Source organism: Oncorhynchus keta, chromosome 17, assembly GCF_023373465.1.
Source record: "Oncorhynchus keta strain PuntledgeMale-10-30-2019 chromosome 17, Oket_V2, whole genome shotgun sequence".
Lineage (NCBI taxonomy): Eukaryota > Metazoa > Chordata > Actinopteri > Salmoniformes > Salmonidae > Oncorhynchus > Oncorhynchus keta.
The window spans coordinates 15,371,799-15,392,192 of record NC_068437.1 but is presented as its reverse complement, the minus strand read 5'-3'; the positions used below and the strand labels follow the sequence as shown (position 1 = coordinate 15,392,192).

General features: G+C 44.1%; 1 protein-coding gene across 14 annotated transcripts in view; it reads right to left on the bottom strand.

Annotated features, from left to right (window-relative positions):
- Nucleotides 1-20,394, bottom strand: part of LOC118396117 (uncharacterized) — a 200,934-nt gene that overhangs the window by 129,061 nt on the left and 51,479 nt on the right. For 2 of the 14 annotated variants that reach the window (XM_052465545.1, XM_052465547.1), the window contains exons 2-7: nt 9,777-9,839; nt 9,436-9,597; nt 9,032-9,121; nt 8,709-8,827; nt 8,388-8,538; nt 7,964-8,260 (exon numbers count right to left, since the gene is read on the bottom strand). The exons of 2 other annotated variants lie outside the window; for them this stretch is intronic. In XM_052465545.1, the coding sequence (XP_052321505.1) occupies nt 7,964-8,260; nt 8,388-8,538; nt 8,709-8,827; nt 9,032-9,121; nt 9,436-9,555 (777 nt within the window). In that variant the 5' untranslated portion in view covers nt 9,556-9,597; nt 9,777-9,839. Of the gene's footprint in view, nt 1-7,963; nt 8,261-8,387; nt 8,539-8,708; nt 8,828-9,031; nt 9,122-9,435; nt 9,598-9,776; nt 9,840-10,183; nt 10,687-14,237; nt 14,362-20,394 lie in introns of those variants that run through there. 10 more of the 14 variants (XM_052465543.1, XM_052465548.1, XM_052465541.1 and 7 more) reach the window with 9 other exon arrangements.

Below are 20,394 nucleotides of genomic sequence, written 5' to 3'. Positions count from 1 at the left end.
TACAGGAGTGGGAGCTAATAAGGGATCAAAAGACCCAGGTGGAATTTTGGTGTTGAGTAGCCTATAGTGGATCTTCCTTAAGGAGTATAAACTAATGGTAAGCTAGTCCACTGACAGCCTGGTTCAAATATAGCAGCATTAGGGGATTCAAAATGAAAACAGAAATGAACAACAAAAATAAAAATGTTGTATTGAGGCCAGTTGTGGTGTCCTCCTCAGATGTAGCCTGGCAAAAGCAACTGACACGGGCTGCACGTCATCCAGGCTACCCATCAGAGGACCCAGAGGACTTGCAGGTGACCAAGCGTTTCCAGGCCTTCTGGACTCCCCAGAAGAAGTCCCGGATGCCTTTCCTCATCTTGGATAATTTAACTGGCAAGAAGATGAAAATATGTAAGAATTTCAGATGGACAATTGTCTGATAAAACAATAATGTATTACTTCTTTATATATATAACTGTCCCATAAGAATATTTCCCCCCCAGGAATACTCACTCATAGGTGGAGAATCCACAGCAATACAATGTACAATCTCTGGCTGGATTGAAGTGTCTGTAAGGACGATGCTCATGTTGGACTGTGATCAGAATTCAAGAATGCACAATTAAAGTTCAATTTCAATTCCTTTACATATTCCTATAAATTATACAGCTATACTTACTGGTGCCGATATCAAAAAGCACAACCAATGACCATTCAAGAGTAACCTGAGCTTGTCTTACCTTTCTGCCGGTGGCATAATGCACCCCTCAGATTCCGCATCCTCCACATCATTACTGCATGAGTCTTCAAGGTCTGAGGTCTCACGGTCATATGAGTTGGAAACTGAGGGTTTCAAGATGGCCAGTAGTTTGTGGGAAACAATGACAGAGACAATGGAAAGCATCTCCTGATCCTCAAATAAATCGTCAATTTTCAAGGAGCGTTTCAAACGCTTGACCTTCCCAAGGTCAGTGTAGATGGCATCTGCCAGCTTCGATGTCATCTTAGAATTGAAACTTTTTTGCTGGCTTTCCATTTCCTCAATCAGATATTTGGCCACCTCATCGTCGAACAATCGGATCAGCTCAGTCACCAGATCACTGATCTGGATGCGCTGACGCTTGTTGGTCCTTTTTGGCATAAGGCATATTTTCTTGACAAGCTTCATCAGGACTTCTTCTAATATGAGCTCCCTAATGAAGCTGGTGGAACCGGATGTCACTTGTTCCACAGTGGACCAGTCCGGCTGTTCAATCTCAATCTTGATGCTGCTCTGCTCAGCTTTCTTATTCAAAGATTGACGGGTTGTCATTTCATTAAACAAGGCTGTCAATTCTTTCAAGTTGAGTGTAGTTTCCAGATTTTTGGTGTCTTGAAGTTTGGATGGTGCATCCATAATTCCGTTCGTGACAAGACAGACAATGTCCTTGTGCAGCTTGGGTGCCTTGTGGCACAGTATCTTCTGTAGGGCTTCCTCTGTGCCATAGCGTTGCATCAACTTTCTATGCACAGACAGCACCAACTGAAAGATGTCTGTTGCCTTCAGGCAGACATTTGCTTCCCTCCACCTGTTAGTCACCCTCACCCACAGAGCACTGGACAGCTTGTTGGTCACATCCTCAACTAGGGTCCAGCTGGCCAGTTTATCCTGTGTCCGAGGAACAATCAGAGACCGCAGCCGGACAATGATATCCATCACCGCCTCTACATGAACAATAATATGCACCGGTTGGGATGCCTTCACCTCAGCCGAGCCACATCGGCTCTTAACCATGACCTTGTCCTGGTCTGTCCTTAGGCAGATGTCTGAGGAGAGCGGCCTGACAGAGACTTTGGGTACGATTGAACCCAGACGGTTGACTTCCTGGTGACTGCACTCGCAATGGCTGTTGTCATCTCCCCGCTGCCGCGGCTCAAAGCTCGCCTCAGAGCATCAGGAGAGCCCATGTGCTCCTCCAGCTCTCTGCAGAGGGCACTTACAATCCTTGCACTTGAGGGGCGGGAGTACGGCGTCTTGAGATCCTTGGTCATTTCCAATGCTGAGGTAACGTCTGGGGAATCGGACATGTCCCGAAGGACAGAAACCACCATGTCCATTGCCACATCAGAGAGAGTGGTGGTTGGGGATGACACAGGTGATGCAAAGTCCTCTGAGTCAAGGTCATACCCATGAAGCAGCTTGGTGATCAGGTCTACAACCACCTCTGGTGTGGAATGTAGACTGGGAGAGTCCTTGTCGGAGGTCTCAATCATACAGGATTCAATTTCACTCAAAGCCCCTCTGACCATGTTGTTGGTCTCAGAGTCATCAGGTACATGGTTCTCTTTGAGGTGTTTGATACCTGCCTCACACAGCTCTTTCACATGGATGTTCTCGGAAGACATCACTGCTTCTTGAAGACTAGGTGGTTGATTGGCTAAGGTTGTAGCCGTGATTGTCCTTACCATCAGAGGACAAAGCTTTGCAACCAGTTCATACTGTAGCTTAAAGTTCTCAGAGCGGCTGTAGTTCATGGGTACCTCAGGGATGTCAAGGCCCTGAAATAGCATCTTCCGTACCAGTTTGCCCACTACACCCTCCAGTAGGCAATTAGTAGGGCTCTGGGTCTCATTCCCTCTGCCACTGGTGCTGGGAGGTAATTCTTGCTTCTTGTGAAGGCCATGAATGGCCTCACTTTGCGCAATACAACCCTCAACAGGCAACTCCTCCAATGCAATCGTGTGCACAACCACATTGACGTCGTTGGTGTGGGATCCAATCAAAAGCTTCTTATAGGTTGGGTCTGTGACATATTGTAAAACATCCCCGCCTGTCTTTAAGTTCTGAGCTTTATCTCCAAATGTCCTATCCAGGAGACACAATACTGACTCAGATAGTGGGTCAGTGAACTCCTGGAGATCAAGGCTGCTCTCAACATCGAAGGGGCTGAGGCTACAGCTGATCTGGGAGCTGTAATAAGAAGCCTGCAGCTCTCTCTTGGACTCCAATCTGTCATGCAGCTTTGGATATAAGGCATCTGCAATGGAGTCTGTGAGCCGCTCATCCAAATTAACAGAGAAAATATTATTCAAGCTTTTGTTGGAAGCCTCCTCTTTGGTTTTCCTCAGGATGTCCCGCACAGCTTCCCTTGGGGCAGAACCAGAAGTGCAAACATGTCCATTGGATGGTGTCTGGGTGGCAGTAAGGGATTCCTTGATCAAGAAACTCTGGAGTTCGGTGGCCACTTCCTTAGACATCTCCCTTCTGATCTTCAGAACAGCAGGTGTCAGTGTAGCTTTCTCCGAGGTCAAAGGTGTCAGAACTCTGGTCAAAGTTGAGGGGCATCTGAGATGATCACCCAGACCCTCTAAGTCATCAGAGCAGGACACCGTGGCAACTTTAAATAAAACCAAACTAATAAGGTTCTGAGCCACAGCAGATGATTTTGCTGATGCTGCCTGGAGGGTCTCTGAACTAAGCTGATTGGAGGCAGCCATCTTTGTTGTTGCCCTGGTAATGACGTTACTCACAGGCTTGATGGAGTAGCTCATAAACTGGGATCTCAGGCTTTCAAAGACTCCCTTCACTCGTTCTGCCTTCAGGTCTTTGTCAGTGGCAAATACACACGACTGAACAGCATGGAGAGATACAGGGAGAGGAAAGCGCAAGGGTGAAGCCACATCTGTGATATGGATGGAGGACTCTGAGGGTGTCCCCTCAAGGCGCCTCTGCAGCAACTTTATCATCTCCAGGACTCTGGCATTGTCCTGTGGTGAGGTGGAGCACTCTCCTGAGAGGTTCTCACTGTCTAGTGTGTTCTGGATTCCAAGCAGTGTTGTGCTGAGTATCCTTCTGTCATGGGGATGCACTCCACTCAGTGCAGAAGAGGACCGGCTCTGTAGTGCTGGTGTGTTGCATGGTGTTGATGCACCAGAGACGTCACTTCCACTGTCATCATCTTTTTTGGTCCTCATTATAATAAGGATTTCGTCAATGATCTCATCACTGTAGTCTTCTAAGTCCTCTGTGGTAAGATGGTCCGTTGGGGTGGCGATACTCAGAGTACGACCCCAAGAAGTTTGAAGGACGTCTCCGACCCACTGCCAAGAGGGCCAACAGACACACATTGCAGTGTTTCGCTTGATGACGAAGAACAACTGGAGGAGAGATCAAGCAGCTCCTCCTCCAAAGTCGGAGAGGAGGAAAGAATTCCCTCCATTTTCAGGACAGAGATAACATCCGCAAGTGTTGAATTTACAAGGTCCTCACCTAGTGGGCTACTCCTTAAGTGGCTGACAAACACCCTTGTAGGAGAATGGGAGACTGTGGTGGGAGATGGAGAGCCCTCCTCACCATTCACACTTGACCGCGCCTCCACAATTGCTAAAGACTGGGAGATGACAGAACATACAAGTCCGCCAGCCCGCTCAATAATGGAGGGGAGGGAAACATCCAAAGGGGCTGGAGGTGTCACACTCCCTCCTTGGCCATTTCTATCTTGGCTGAGGCAGATCGACGAGACCTCAGTAGCAAATTGATTCTCCCGCACAGGGCTGCTGCTAGAGTCAGGTCCAGGAACATTTGAAATGGAGCTTACAGTCAGGGAGCAAGGAATGTCACTCCTACTGTCTGAAAGCTTGATGGAGCACGAGGAGGGGAGGCTGCTGGAGGAGAGGTTGGTGTTGGTCTCGTCGCTGGAGATAAAGGAGGAGAAAGGGGCCAAGGTCAGTTTGACAGGGATGCCATGCCCACGACCTACCAGAGCAGATAAGGTTCCAGAGTAGTCCGTGGCAGTAGGTGGTTTAGCAAAATGTGATTTAGCAGAATGTGGTTTAGCAGGTGGTGGTTTAGCAGGTGTTGGTTTAGCAGGCGTTGGTTTAGCAGATTGTCGTTTAGCAGGTGGTGGTTTAGCAGATTGTGGTTTAGCAGGTGGTGGTTTAGCAGATTGTGGTTTATCAGATGGTAGTTTAGCAGATGGTGGATTGGCAGAACGTGGCCTAGCAGCCAGGAGGTTCTTAGTAGAGATCTGACTGGAGAAAGAGTGTGCTCGTTCCTCAGTGGACAGAGAACTTCTGCTACAATAAGTCTGGACAGCAATGACTGGTTCATCAATGGAGATTGGGGAGGACCTACTGTCAGGACTCTGAGTGAGACAGATGACATTGACTTTGGAGAGTAGGGAGGTACAGTTGACAGAGCCCTGGGTTGAATCTTCGTTGGTGTCTTTGCTGATGGGGAGCATATTCTCTGCAGCACTTTCTGAAGCTGTCAGCCTGATAAGGTCAACCAAGGCAGGGATCAGGATGCTATTTACCTCCTCCAATACTGAGCTCGTTATGTGCCCAATCATGAGCAGCAAGTCCCTAACAGTAATCTGTATATATAAACATCAACAGAATTGATTAAGATTTACAGTATGTTGGAAATCAAAACACATGTTAATACATATCAAATTATTTTAAAAGGTAAATATAACAAGTATACATTTCTTTCTTTTTTAGCAATTACTCTATATCAAATGTGTGGTCTCCATAGTTGCAACTTAATAATCTTCCTCATCTATACTTTTTACATCTACCAAAGTGGCAAAGGCATTTCACATCAAATTATCCAATTACAGTGGCAAGACAAAGTATATGAACCCTATTGGAATTATCGGAATTTCTGCATAAATTGGTCATAAAATTAGATTTAATCTTCATCTAAGTCACAACAACAGATTAACACATTCCGCTTAAACTAATAACACACAAATGATTGTATTTTTATTGTCTATACTGAATACATAATTTAAACATTCACAGTGTAAGTTGAAAAGAGTATGTGAATGACTTCTCCAAAAGCTCATTGGAGTTAGCTAACCTGGAGTACAATCATTGAGATGTGATTGGAAATGTTGGCTGTCTGCCCTAAAAAAAACTCACAAAATTTGAGTTTGCTATTCACAAGAAGCAGGCAGAGTGTGAAATTCGAAAAAATATTTTTCTGAAAATTTTAACTTTCATACGTTCACAAGTGCAAAACACCAAATTAAAGCTTAACTTTTTGTTAATCTACCGATCATGTCCGATTTAAAAAAGGCTTTAGGGGGGGTGGCCCTAGCCCTCACAATCCGATCCAACAGGTCCCAGACGTGCTCAATGGGATTGAGATACGGACTATTCCGTGGCAGAACACTGACATTCATTTTTTTTGTTATTTTTCTTTGTGTGAATTTTACCCAGTTTTCTCCCCAATTTCATGGTATCCAATTGTTGAGTAGCTACTATCTTGTCTCATCGCTACAACTCCTGTACGGGCTCGGGAGAGACAAAGGTTGAAAGTCATGCGTCCTCCGATACACAACCCTACCAAGCCGCACTGCTTCTTAACACAGCGGGCACCCAACCCGGAAGCCAGCCGCACCAATGTGTCAGAGGAAACACTGTGCACCTGGCAACCTTGGTTTGTGCGCACTGTGCCCGGCCCGCCACAGGAGTCGCTGGTGCGTTATGAGACAAGGATATCCCTACCGGCCAACCCCTCCCTAACCCGGACGACGCTAGGCCAGTTGTGCATCGCCACACGGACCTCCCGGTCGCAGCCGGTTACGACAGAGCCTGGGCGCGAACCCAGAGTCTCTGGTGGCAGAGCTGGCGCTGCAGTACAGGGCCCTTAACCACTGCGCCACCCGGGAAGCGCAGTGGACATTCCTGTCTTGCAGGAAATCTTGCACAGAACGGGCAGTACAGCTGGTGGCATTGTCATGCTGAAGGGTCATGTTAGGATGAGCCTGCAGGAAGGATACCACATGAGGGACGAGGTTGTCTTCCCTGTAACGCACAGTGTTGAGACTGCCTGCAATGACAACAAGCTCAGTCTGATGATGCTGTGACACATCGCCCAAGACCATGACGAACCCTCCACCTCCAAATTGATACCGCTCCAGAGTACAGGCCTCGGTGTAACGCTCATTCCTTCGACGATAAACGCGAATCCGACCATCACCCCATGTGAAACAAAACCATGACTTGTCAGTGAAGAGCACTTTTTGACAGTCCTGTCTGGTCCAGCGATGGTGGGTTTGTGCCCATTGGCGACGTTGTTGCCAGTTTCCTTACAACAGGCCTACCTCAGTCCAGCCTCTCTCAGCCTATTGCGGACAGTCTGAGCACTGTTGGAGGGATTGTGCATTCCTGGTGTAACTCGGGCAGCTGTTGTTGCCATCCTGTACCTGTCCCGCAGGTGTGATGTTCGGATGTACCGATCCTGTGCAGGTGTTGTTACACAAGGTCTGCCACTGCGAGGACAATCAGCTGTCCGTCCTGTCTCCCTGTAGCGATGTCTTAGGCGTCTCACAGAACGGACATTGTAATTTATTGCCCTGGCCACATCTGCAGTCCTCATGCGCCCTTGCAGCATGCCGAATGCACGTGCACGCAGATGAGCAGGAACCCTGGGCATCTTTCTTTTGAGGTTAGTAGAAAGGTTAGTATAAAGGCCTCTTTAGTTTCCTAAGTTTTCATAACTGTGACCTTAATTGCCTATCGTCTGTAAGCTGTTAGTGTCTTAACGACCGTTCCACAAATGCATGTTCATTAATTGTTCATGGTTCATTGAACAAGCATGGGAAACAGTGTTTATACCCTTTAAAATGAAGATCTGTGAAGTTATTTGGATATATATGAATTATCTTTGAAAGACAGAGTCCTGAAAAAGGGAAGTTTCTTTTTTTGCTGAGTGTACTTTTTCCACCCTGTACTGTGAATGTTTACACCGTGTGTTCAATAAAGACATGAAAAAGTATCATTGTTTGTCTATTGTTGTGACTTAGATAAAGATCAGATAACATTTTATGACCAATTTACGCAGAAGTCCAGGTAATTCCAAAGGGTTCACATACTTTTTCTTGCCACTGTACTTGGATATGGATTTCCCAGTAGATGGGAGACAGGGAAGCAGTAATATGCCTACAGCCCCCAAAGAGTGAGAGCTGGGAACATGTTCATGAAAATGACCTACCACTGACGGGCTAGCTGAATGTGGTGAGCAGGTCATCACAGAAGACAAGGTTCCAGAGTGATCAGAGTCACTGCTAGGTCTTTCAGTTGGCGGTCTGGCAGAACGTGGTCTGGTAGTTTGTGGTCTGGCAATATGTGGTCTGGCAATATGTAGCCTAGCAACCTCGAGGTTCTCAGTCGAGATCTGACTGGAAAGAGTGTCCATCGAGGAGGTGGAGTGTCTGAAGGGAGAGTCCTTTCCCAGAGGTGTGTGTGTCTCCATGCCCAGGGGTCTCCAATCTCCCATCTGGCTACCAGGCTAAGAGAGACGGGTGAGAAAGAGAGGCAAATGGGTGAAGATACCAACAGAAACACTGAGGTCCTACTGCTGCTTAAGCAACTGTGAGTTGATATCAGCCCTAGGAGTGTCGCTGTTCCATCCTTACCTGTCCAATCACCGACCAGCGGATTTGGCGCTCCAGGCGCAGCTCCCTGCACACTTCTCTTTCCAGCTCCTTAAGCCTGAGGCGTCGTTTCACATCCCAAGCCAGTTCGGCCAAGTGAAGGTTCTTCCCCTCTTCCATTTCACTCTGAAACCTTCACATACAAGGGAACATAAAACATGATTTACCTTAATTTTTCTACAACTCAAACTGTCCACCATATCTATTTCTTAAGTTATTGCTAGATAGGAGGTCAATGTGATTCCACACCTTCGCTTATGTTTTTTTTAACAAATTTGAGTAAAAGATTCTAATAACACTCACGTGTTCTTGAAGTAGTTTCTACCCTTGGCAATGAGCCAATCTCTAATATCCGTCAGTGAGATGTGGGACGGAACCTCCCCTTGCTGCTGCAAGACTAGGAACTGCTTCAAAAGCATTTTCTGAGAGAGACAGAGAGAGATTAATTTGCACCCTTGCCTTCCACAAGTATTTCCTGGTCTTGTGACGTGATCAGAAAACCCTTTGCCGATCCATGAGCGACAGCAAGTTACATACACAGTTGAAATAAAACGCATGGAAAGGTGTCTTACAATATAGCATTTGTGTTTTTATAATTATGCATCTAGAAAGCAGACAACTCTAACCTGCTCTGCACAGCACTGCTTCTCCCACAGCAACTGAACTGACTTGATGTAGCTACTGTAGCGATTGTACTCTTTACACGAACACAGCACCTGAAAGGGAGGAGCCACAAAAGAGCCATTTTAGAGGAAGTTCATGTGTACAAACACCCAATCCCAAATCTACCTCTACCCGAAACCCCAATATTGATTGATTTTGCATTTATTTAACCAGGTAAGACATTAAGAACACATTCTCTTTTACAACCTGCACTAACAATGACCATATGTAGATTTGGATTTGTATAAACTAAGCAAAATGGCAAACATTTCACCTAGCCATCATATTGCTTACACCTGTCCAATTTTCACAGTTCCATATAAGTGTCACTTTTAGATTTTGGAAAGAAAAGGAAGGTCTGCCTTGCCTTCTCATTTGAGGTGATGAGGCCTTGCTTCACCAGCCGCTTCTTCCTTTCCGGATGGCGGAAAAAACTCTTCAGGTGTTTGTCGTGGAGGCAGTTATAATTAACATCTATGACTCTCATGTTGGGGTCCAACAGGTCGAACCCTGGGGTCTCCTGATGGAGCTGTGGATTGTGTTTTAACAAACCTCAATGTCAGGGCAATGGATACTACAGTGGGAATGGTTTTGGAATTAGGACTGGAAATGGGAAGGAAGTAATTAAAAATATATAATTAGGTAACATTTAATTTGAAAGAAATTGAGGATCTCAGATCATTTGGAATGTCATACTATCACACTAACCTTCTCCCCCAGTTTTCCTCTGAAGAATACAGGGAATGTCCTTTCTGGGGCTTCCTGTAACCCCTACAAAGGCAATCATGACAATCAAAACTTTATAGGCGTGGGGTTTTGGTAATGGTTTTGATAGTAGACCCCATCCCTGTCACTTGGTTTGTAATAATTCCACCTTTTGCCAATTCACTTGCATGAAAAATGTTGAATCAAGCTCATATCTAAAACAAATTTGTTTGATCCATTTACATTGTTAAACTATTCTTAAAGTAGTCAACTAGCCGTAGGCCAACATGACTGATTCTGTAGGCTATATATTCATCTCATAGACTTTCATCGTCCATCTTTAGAATTATACAAATGTGAAGCGACATTAATATGAAGAACGAACAAAACATTATCCTAGGCCTACTCACATTTTCTTTGCCCGCACTTTTTGACATAGTAGGTATATTGACTAATATTGTAAACAAGTGATGTCATAACTGAAACTTGATTATCCTGTGTCTCCAGAAAAGGTAGGCCCGATGCCCTCAAGTAAATGTCCACTATCTGATAGACATATGTTGTTGTACTGATATAAACACTATGAAAGGATATTGTAGCCTTAACCTATTGCTATAGTCTACAGGCTTATTTATGGTGTGCCCGCTCCATAAAGCAGACCTCCAGTTGTGTCTGGGCTTGCTGCAACACGTGCACTCTGTTGCCAAGCCTTCCACAGAATCATATCGCAACCCTAAAATGTGATCCACATGTATTCGATGTCGAAATTGTCAGTCATTTGCAGTGATGGATTTAAAGCATTACCACGACTAAGTCTATATTATTCAATTATTGCACCCACACTGCTTGGGCTGCCAACGAGCGTCTGCATAGCAAAGGGCTAAAATAGAAGACCGTTCTATTTCTGATAGAGATCCCACTGCAAGTCCTGCCTCTCCCATCTCCTCATTGGTTTATAGAAGCAGGTACCAACGTGCCATCTCCTCATTGGTTATACCCACGTGGGTGACTGAAAAACCAAAGAGGTCAGTGGCGGTAAGGCACCTAATTTATGAAAGTTGCCAATCGCAATATAGAATCAAGAGAAGAAAAAGCCTGGAAGGAGGAGAGATGACTAGAAAACATTCGGTTGACCGTTTTATGTGTGGATTAATTGGTGGTGTAAAGGACCTTGGTTCACACAGGGTCATGTTTGGCGAGTCAGTGGACAAGTATCCTGCCTCTATTGTATTGAGTTTTGGAGAAAATGGGGGTCGTATTAGCAGTAACTGCAAAAAGTTACTGTGAAACCAAGGTAAATGGCAGTAACTGAACTTACTGCCTTTTAGCTTGGTTTCAACCTGCCCTTGGCTGCAGTTACTGCTTTTTACCTTTGTATAATATCATTCTATTCTGATAGGGATGCAATCGAACCTGTATGACACTGACTGACAGCTACACACACATACATTGTTAATCTAGGGATACAACACCATGGCACAGCATTCCCGGGGGAAAATGATGGTTGAACTTGTTCTGAAACGCCGACATCCAGACACTGGTATGAACTAGCTAGCTAAGTACAAATAAAATGTTTTATAAGCAAACTCATGGTCATTTTCTATCATTTGTATTACCCTACATCATATGATTAACACACGTGACGAGACCCGTAATCATCTGCGCAATCCACAAGGACACGAAAGCCCAAAACACACGGCACAGGTACTCACGCGCACCAACGGACATTGTAATAATAATCAAAAGTCCAATGTAAACTAAAGGGCACACTAAAACAATTCCTAATCAGTGGGAATAGGGGACAGGTGTGCGTAATGAAAGTTCCGGCGGGATCCCTGACATCCGCGAAACGCAAGAAGCATGAATGCTCTGACTTCTGCAGCCAATGCAGAATTCCGATTGACCATGCAGAGTCCTTAATAGTAATAGTAATAATAATAATAATAGTTTAATAATAGTAATAATAGTAGGAATAATAACAACAGTAATAACAGCAATACTCATAATAGTAGTAATAATAATCATACAAATAGTAATAATAACAACAGTAATAATTATAATTATAGTAATAATAGTTGTAATAGTATTAATAATAATAATAATAATAGTAGTAATAATAATAATAATGTATGGCATTTCTGTAGCGCTTTTCATAGATTCTCAAAGTGCTTCAACAGCCAAAAACAAACAAGCAATACATCAGGACAGGTCAACCAATAGAGGCCAAGTCGTTGAAAGCTGCTTCCTGCGAAGATGGAGGGTCCATTCATGGCTTGAGCGGAGAGAGCTGGTTAGAGAATGGTAGATGATTGGGATGGAGTTTGCTAATGATCTTGTAGAGGGAAAGTCTGGGAACCATCCTGAGTCTTATAGCCACTGGATTACTCTTCCACTCTGGGTAGCACCCACTTGGGTGATGCCTCAGCGTTTCTGGGCATCACCTCACAAAGTTCCAAATAGTAGCCAGTCATCCTCACTACGAACACCCCACTGCACCTCTCTGATTCAGAGGGGTTGAGTTAAATGCAGGAGACACATTTCAGTTGAATGCAGCATTCAGTTGTGCAACTGACGAGGTATCTTCTTCCTTTACCTTTCCATCCCAGCATATTCTGTAGTATTCATAGTATACTCATAGTATATTCATAGTATATTGTGTAAATATTCCTACTACCCTTCCTCCTTTTTAAAATATGTTTCTATTACTTGGTTGTATTTATGTCTGTGTGTATGTGTGTGTGTTGCACTGTTGAGGAGAGCCTGTAAGTAAGCATTTCGCTGCACCATTTACGTCCTGTATTCTGGGAATGTGACCAATATATTTTGATTTGATGAGGCACTAATTAGCCAAATAAATATAAGGTATTATGAGCCAATGGTAACCTATTAGGCATTTATTCAGTATTTATTCTTCTTTATCTAATACATTTGTTTATTCATTCACAACTAAGATGTTGCTGGGTCAGTATAGGCATTGAGGTGCAGTGGCGGTAGGAAGAAAACAGAAAGAGACACACAAATGTAATGCCAATTGCATAATATGTAATAGTGATTACCACTAGGGTATGATGTGTTGCAAGATTGCCAGGGCTGAATTTTTGTCCCAGTCAGCCAATGCTTAACATAACAAAGGGGTTACTAGTGTGTAGGGCACATTTGACTCAAGATATTTCAGCTTTTAATTTTTATACATTTGTAAAAATGTCTAAAAACTTAATTCCACTTTTACATTATGGGGTATTATGTGTAGATCAGTGGCACAAAAACTTAATTTAATAAATGTTATATTCAGGCTGTAACACAACAAAATGTGGAAAAAGTCAAGGGGTGTGAATACTTTCTGAAAGCACTGTACATATTGGTATGTTTAATCATAGAAATACAATAGATACATTCTATTATGGTTTTCTTTGTAGCCTATTGGTTTCGTGGTTGTAAATGGAATAGTACATGTTGGAAACGTATTTATGGTAGGATGGCACTGCTTAATTGATTACGTGGGTCTAATTTGATCCACAGAAGTGTATTGTACCATATCACAACGTGTTGCTGAACCCCTGAGCAGCACGACTTTCCATGTTTGAAGCGGGCCTGTTGTTTTGGCAAGACAGCTGTGCATGGCTGCATCTCACTGTTGCAGGCTGGAGACTATGTTTTGGTTATTTGCCTTTTGTTTGCTGCATTTGTTTACTGTTAATGTAACTAGCCTAAATATACTGTAGATTGTGTCATATCTTTATCAATCTTACATTTTGTTTACTAGTCATACTACTTGGTACCGCTGTTCACGTTCAATCGTTGCATTCACAGTTGTGTCAGTAGGCTATTCCAAGCCAAACTGCTATTCAGTAGCCTATTTTTGTTTGCATGCATGAATAACTAGGCTGCTAGGCTACATTCAGTATTTTGTTTGTATTATTTTGTACAGCTGCATTCACATAGGCTGTTTGTAATAAGTGAATTACCCTATCTATCTTGTAGCCTATATTCATTACCAAACGGACTTGCTTTAGTGTGTAGGGCACTGTCCATGGTGCTGATACGTAGCGGAAATACAACAGCTTTTGCACCAACCTACCTTAGTTCAAATGCACTCGATGATCTCTGAGTCTCAGCATTTGAACTTTATGTTTGTGATATAAGCAGAATTCAATATAATTCCAATGCAAGAGCCCCCAAAAATGTGCCCCCTCATCGATTTCGACTGCCCGCTTAGTAAATGTTTCCTGGCGCCTGGTTTGCGTGAGCGGCCTCGGGCATACGGGTCTGATTAAATGGCAATTCCTAACACACAATGATCTAAGCCAAATCGATCCATTTTATAGACTCCATGCTGACGACAGGGGATTTACTCATAACCTCAGACATGCACCCGTTTCCATAAATGTTTCAGTGTAATCAATACAAAAACTGTCTACAGTCAATCATTTCAAGGCAGGCCGATAGCGATAGAAATGGACTTACTTTTCGGGCCTCGTCGCCGTCCATGCTACAGGCCTAATTCGTTCTCCAAAATGAGCCGGTAAAACATCGTACTTCATCTGAGGTTGCCAAAGCTTGAATGCTATTGAATATTAAACTGGCTTAGAAATAAGAATGAATATAAATTCCAAAAAAACATTGAAATTATTGCGTCACAATACCAGGCAGCCATTGGGAGTGTACCCATAAGTTACCAGTCAATTTCCAGGGTTAGAGTTCCAAGCCCATTCTATTCATTCTTATTTCTGTGAGCCCAGGCCTACTCCCATCATGATGTAATTTGCAGTCCACATCATTAAGCATAAATCTTAGACCACAGATGCTGAGATGCACTATTTTGCTCAAAATATATAGCTTTTACCCTTTGGTGTAAACTATACAGTACCGTTTAGAAGTTTGGATGCACCCACTCCTTCAAGGGTTTTTCTTCATTTTTACTATTTTCTACATTGTAGAATAGTGAAGACATCAAAACTATGAAACCCATATGGAGTCTTGTAGTAACCAAAAAAGTGTTAAACAAATCCAAATATATTTGAGATTTGAGATTCTTCAAAGTAGCCACCCTTTGCCGTGATAACAGCTTTGCACACTCTTGGCATGAGCCAGATTCACCTGGACTGCAGTTCCAACAGTCTTGAAATAGTTCCTACATATGCTGAGCAATTGTTGGCTGCTTTTCCTTCACTCTGTGGTCCAATTAATCTCAAACCATCTTAATTGGGTTGAGGCCAGGTCATCTGGTGCATCACTCCATCACTCATCTTGGTCAAATAGCCCTTACACAGCCTGGAGGAGGGTTAGGTCATTGTCCTGTTGAAAAACAAATGACACCAACACCATACACAAACCAGATGGGCTGGCATATCGCTTCAGAATGCTGTGAAAGACTATTTTTAAATTAGTTTCCAAATAATTTGTTCTGCTTTTAAATTAGTTTAGCTCCTTTTGTTTACAAATCTACAAACGATTCTCTCAATATCCATCACTTCTCTCAATCTTCACATGTTCAAACATCGAATGCCTTTTACTAAGACATATGCAATGTACACAACTGAAAACTGCTCCCAAAAAAACAGGACACTGCCCTTGCCACCAAACTATACTTGATTTTCAGCATAGGGAAAGACCTCAAATTGAAAATATATTCATGTGATCAAGACAAAGGAGATAATTGTGGACTACAGGAAAAAGAGGACCAAGCACGCCCCCATTCTCATCGACGGGGCTGCAGTGGAGCAGGTTGAGAGCTTCAAGTTCCTTGGTGTTCACATCACCAACAAACTAACATGGTCCATGCACACCAAGACAGTCATGAAGAGGGAATGACAATGCCTTTTCCCCCTCAGGAGACTGAACATATTTGGCATGGGTCCTCAGATCCTCAAAAGGTTCTACAGCTGCACCATGGAGAGCATGGTGGAGCCTGACTGGTTGCATCACTGCCTGGTATGGCAACTACTCGGCCTCCGACCGCAAGGAACTACAGAGGTAGTGCGTACGGCCCAGTATATCACTGGGGCCAAACTTCCTGCCATCCAGGACCTCAACACCAGGCGGTGTCAGAGGAAGGCCCTACAAATAGTCGAAGACTCCAGCCACCCTAGTCAAAGACTGTTCTCTCTGCTACCGCACGGCAAGTGGTACCGAAGCGCCAAGTCTAGGTCCAAGAGGCTTCTTCTACCCCCAAGCCATAAGACTCCTGAACATCTAGTCAAATGGCTTCCCAGACTATTTTCAGTGCCTCCCCCCCACACACACCCTCTTTACACCGCTGCTACTTTCTGTTGTCATCTATGCATAGTCACTTTAATAACTCTACTTACATGTTCATTCTACCTCAAATAACCGGTGCCCCGCACATTGACTCTGATCGGTACCCCCGGTACATAGTCTCGCTATTGTTATTTCACTGCTGCACTGAAATTACTTGTTACTTTTATCTCTTATTCTTATCTGTATTTTTTGAAACGGCATTGTTGGTTAGGGACTCGTAAGTAAGCATTTCACTGTAAGGTTTACACCTGTTGTATTCGGCGCATGTGACTAAAACAATTTGATTTGATTGATTTGATTCGTAAGCTCTGGTTCAAAGTCTTTAAGGTGATCAGGACATTCGTGTGTCCTAACAGGGTGAGGACACAAAGTAGCCATTGATGGTTGTTGTTATAGTTTATTTGTGTTCTCTGTACCAGACAACACAGTGCCTAACACCTCTTTGCTCTAAAATAAGACCTTGTCCAGGGTTAGGAGTTTTCCCTGGTCAGTTCATGTGGCCAGGAAAACCTCCTTACCCTGCTCATACTTTACAGATATGCCACTGGGTCAAGGTCAGATCCCATCCCTTCAGCATCACTGTGCTTCCTCTATGTATGAAGGGAGTGAATACTGAATATACATTGCTTTTACACTCTTTGGTTTACTGCTGCTGGTGAGTGTATGTAGTGACCTGCAGTCTAAACTCAGGGGCACTCTCAAATTCCAAATGGGGTTTGAAGGCATTTGTCAGTCCACTTCATCCTCGCGCAGGAGAAATACACTCATGGCTGTGCTTTTAAAGAAGAGACATGCTTTTAGTATGGAAAATGTTATCCCAAGACAGGAGCCATTTAATTTCAATGGAGGGGAACAAACAGAAGTGTGTGCGAGCAGACTTCTAAGGCCACGATTTGGTGACACTAATCAGGTTTCGAACCAACTTTTGTATGCGAGTAAAGGTGTCACGTTCGTCGTAAGGATCGGACCAAGGCGCAGCGTAGTAGCCGTACATTTTATTTTTATTAAATGAACACCGGACAACAACAACAATAATATATAATAATATATGCCATTTAGCAGACGCTTTTATCCAAAGCGACTTACAGTCATGTGTGCATACATTCTATGTATGGGTGGTCCCGGGAATCGAACCCACTACCCTGGCGTTACAAGCGCCATGCTCTACCAACTGAGCTACTGAAGGAACACAAAACAACCAAACGAAAGAAACGTGACACGACTGTTTTGCACTCAGGCAACTAAATGTAGACAAGATCCCACACCAGAAAGTGGGAAAAAGGGCTGCCTAAATATAATCCCCAATCAGAGACAACGATAAAAATCTGTCTCTGATTGGGAATCATATCAAGCCAACATAGAAAAGTACAACATAGAATGCCCACCCCAAATCACACCCTGACCTAACCAAATAGAGAAATAAAACGTCTCTCTAAGGTCAGGGCGTGACAAAAGGACATGATGGATAAAGAAATTCACGACAGGACTGATGGAAACAGCAAATTTGTCGGTCAACCTTACAAATATCAACAAAACCAAATACACTAGACAAGGTTGGATCTTTTTGTGTCGGTAAAATGAATTATGCGAGAAATGGCGGTGGAAACGCCTTTATGCGCAAATATTTATATAATAATCATCATATCGAAGTAAACTTGGAGTCACGCAATGATATTGTGTGGTCCTCCCACTATGACTTGGGAAAGCATGCAGTTTATTAGGCTACAGATTAAATAAGTTACGATGAAGTTGACGATGTTGATGCTCATTTCCAATAAATATCAAGGGTCTTATTCTGATGGCATGATGATCGATGCTTGGCTGCCGTTTGACAAGTAAAATCATACAGTATAGGCTATACCCGCAAATGATCAGCGAGCTGTTGGCTCGAGCACACGTGCCAAGACAAGAGTGGGCACATTCTCTATATAACACAAACAATTTTGAGTTAAAAATGCGATGGAAACCTAATTGTTTTTTATTATTTGGTACATGGGAATTTAACCACAAAAGTTATTTTATGTGCACTACGTCTTAATCTGTAACAAGTCAATTTGATGGAAACACACTGGTGGGAATATATGCATAATTTTTTCATGCAGAACTTTTTGAGATACAGAGATCAGTTGACAGATCTTCTGAAAAGGACATATCAGGCCTTTCCTGCCAGTATGAATTTGACCGTATTGTATCATTTTTTTGTTGTGGTTAGCCACTGTTTACTGGACAGTCTCTGGACTCATGTCTGACTCCAAAATCCAATAGTCTGGAACAATATCCCTTCCATTATTTTTTACATTGATAATATTCCAAGATGGCGTAGCAGTGCAGATGTGTTTTGTTCGTCCTCTCGTGTACTTTTGTATTTTTCGTCTTTTTTTGTATATATTTCAATTTGATTTTCAATCACTCCTCCCTTTTAGTTCAATTATACCTTCCGGTAACCTGCCTCACTCAATGTGATACGGAAGCGCTATTATTCTTAATTTAAAGACCTTATAGCAAGAACCACCTAGCCATCAGATGCTAACCAGCTAATTAGCTACAAGCCATTTAGTCATTGTTAGCCACTGCTTGCAGCCTTTACCTTCTGCACAGATACCAGCTCTTTTTTTTTTGCCTGGATAATACTTGCCAGCCTACCATCAACGGACTGTCTCTCCACTACAACGCCGGATTCCTGCCGTAATCCCTGGACCATTACTCCTGATCTTCACAGCTAGCTAGCACCCACCGAGTTACCCAGTACCGAAGCTATCTCTGAGGCCCACCTCCCGGCCTACTCAGTTGTTCACCCGGACTCTACCCAAACACGGCTAGAACACACTACTCCACCGGATCCTTGCCGTAAGCTCTGGACCTTGACACCGGATCACTGCTGCTACCGAGTGGCTATAGTGGCTAACGCCCCTGCCCCGAAGCTAGCAATAGTTAGCCGTGAGCCAGGCGCATCGCCCGGCAAGAAAACTAAATTACTACAATACCTATTTCGCCATCTGGCTTGGATCCTTTTGTCGATATGGCGCCCCGCCGCACCACCACGACTGGTCTGCCGACGAATACTCCATCCACTGTGCCTTCAACCGGCCTCCGTCGGACGTCGGTTGAACCAATACACGCAGTCAGTCAGGAAAGGAACCAATACACGCAGTCAGTCAGGAAAGCAAAGGCTAGCTTTTCAAGCAGAAATTCGCATCCTGTAGCTCTAACTTCAAAAAGTTTTGGAACACTGTAAAGTCCATGGAGAACAAGAGCACCTCCTCCCAGCTGCCCACTGCACTGAAGCTAGGTAACACGGTCACCACTGATAAATCCATGATAATCTAACATTTCAATAAGCTTTTCGCAAGGCTGGCCATGCCTTCCTCCTGGCTACTCCAACCCCGGCCAACAGCTCCGCCCCCACGAACACAGCTACTCGCGCAAGCCTCTCCAGCTTCTCCTTCACCCAAATCCAGACAGCAGATGTTTTGAAAGAGCTGCAAAACCTGGACCCGTACAAATCAGCTGGGCTAGACAATCTGGACCTTGTCTTTCTAAAACTATCCACCGCCATTGTTGTAACCACTATTACCAGCCTGTTCAACCTCTTTCATATCGTTCGAGAACACTAAAGATTGGAAAGCTGCCGGGGTCATCCCCCCTCTTCAAAGGGGGTGACACCCTAGACCCAAACTGTTACAGACCTATATCCATCCTGCCCATCTAAAGTCTTCGAAAGCCAAGTTAATAAACAGATCACTGACCATATCGAATCCCATCGTACCCTCTCCGCTGTGCAATCCGGTTTCCGAGCAGGTCACGGGTTCAGCTCAGCCACGCTCAAGGTACTAAACGATATCATAACCGCCATCGATAAAAGACAGTACTGTGCAGCCGTCTTCATCGACCTTTCCAAGGCTTTCGACTCTGTCAATCACCGTATTCTTATCGGCAGACTCAATAGCCTTGGTTTTTCTAATGACTGCCTCGCCTGGTTCACCAACTACTTTGCAGACAGAGTTCAGTGTGTCAAATCGGAGGGCATGTTGTCCAGACCTCTGGGAGTCTCTATGGGGGTACCAAAGGGTTCAATTCTCAGGCCGACTCCTCACTCTGTATATATCAATGATGTCGCTCTTGCTGCAAGCGATTCCCTGATCCTGCGCTACGCAGACGACACCATTCTGTATACCTCTGGCCCTTCCTTGGACACTGTGCTAACTAACCTCCAAACGAGCTCCAATGCCATACAACACTCCTTCCTGACCTCCAACTGTTCTTCAACGTGAGTAAAATCAAATGTATGCTTTTCAAACGTTTGCTGGCCACACCCGCCCGCCCGACTAGCATCACCACCCTGGATGGTTCCGACCTAGAATAT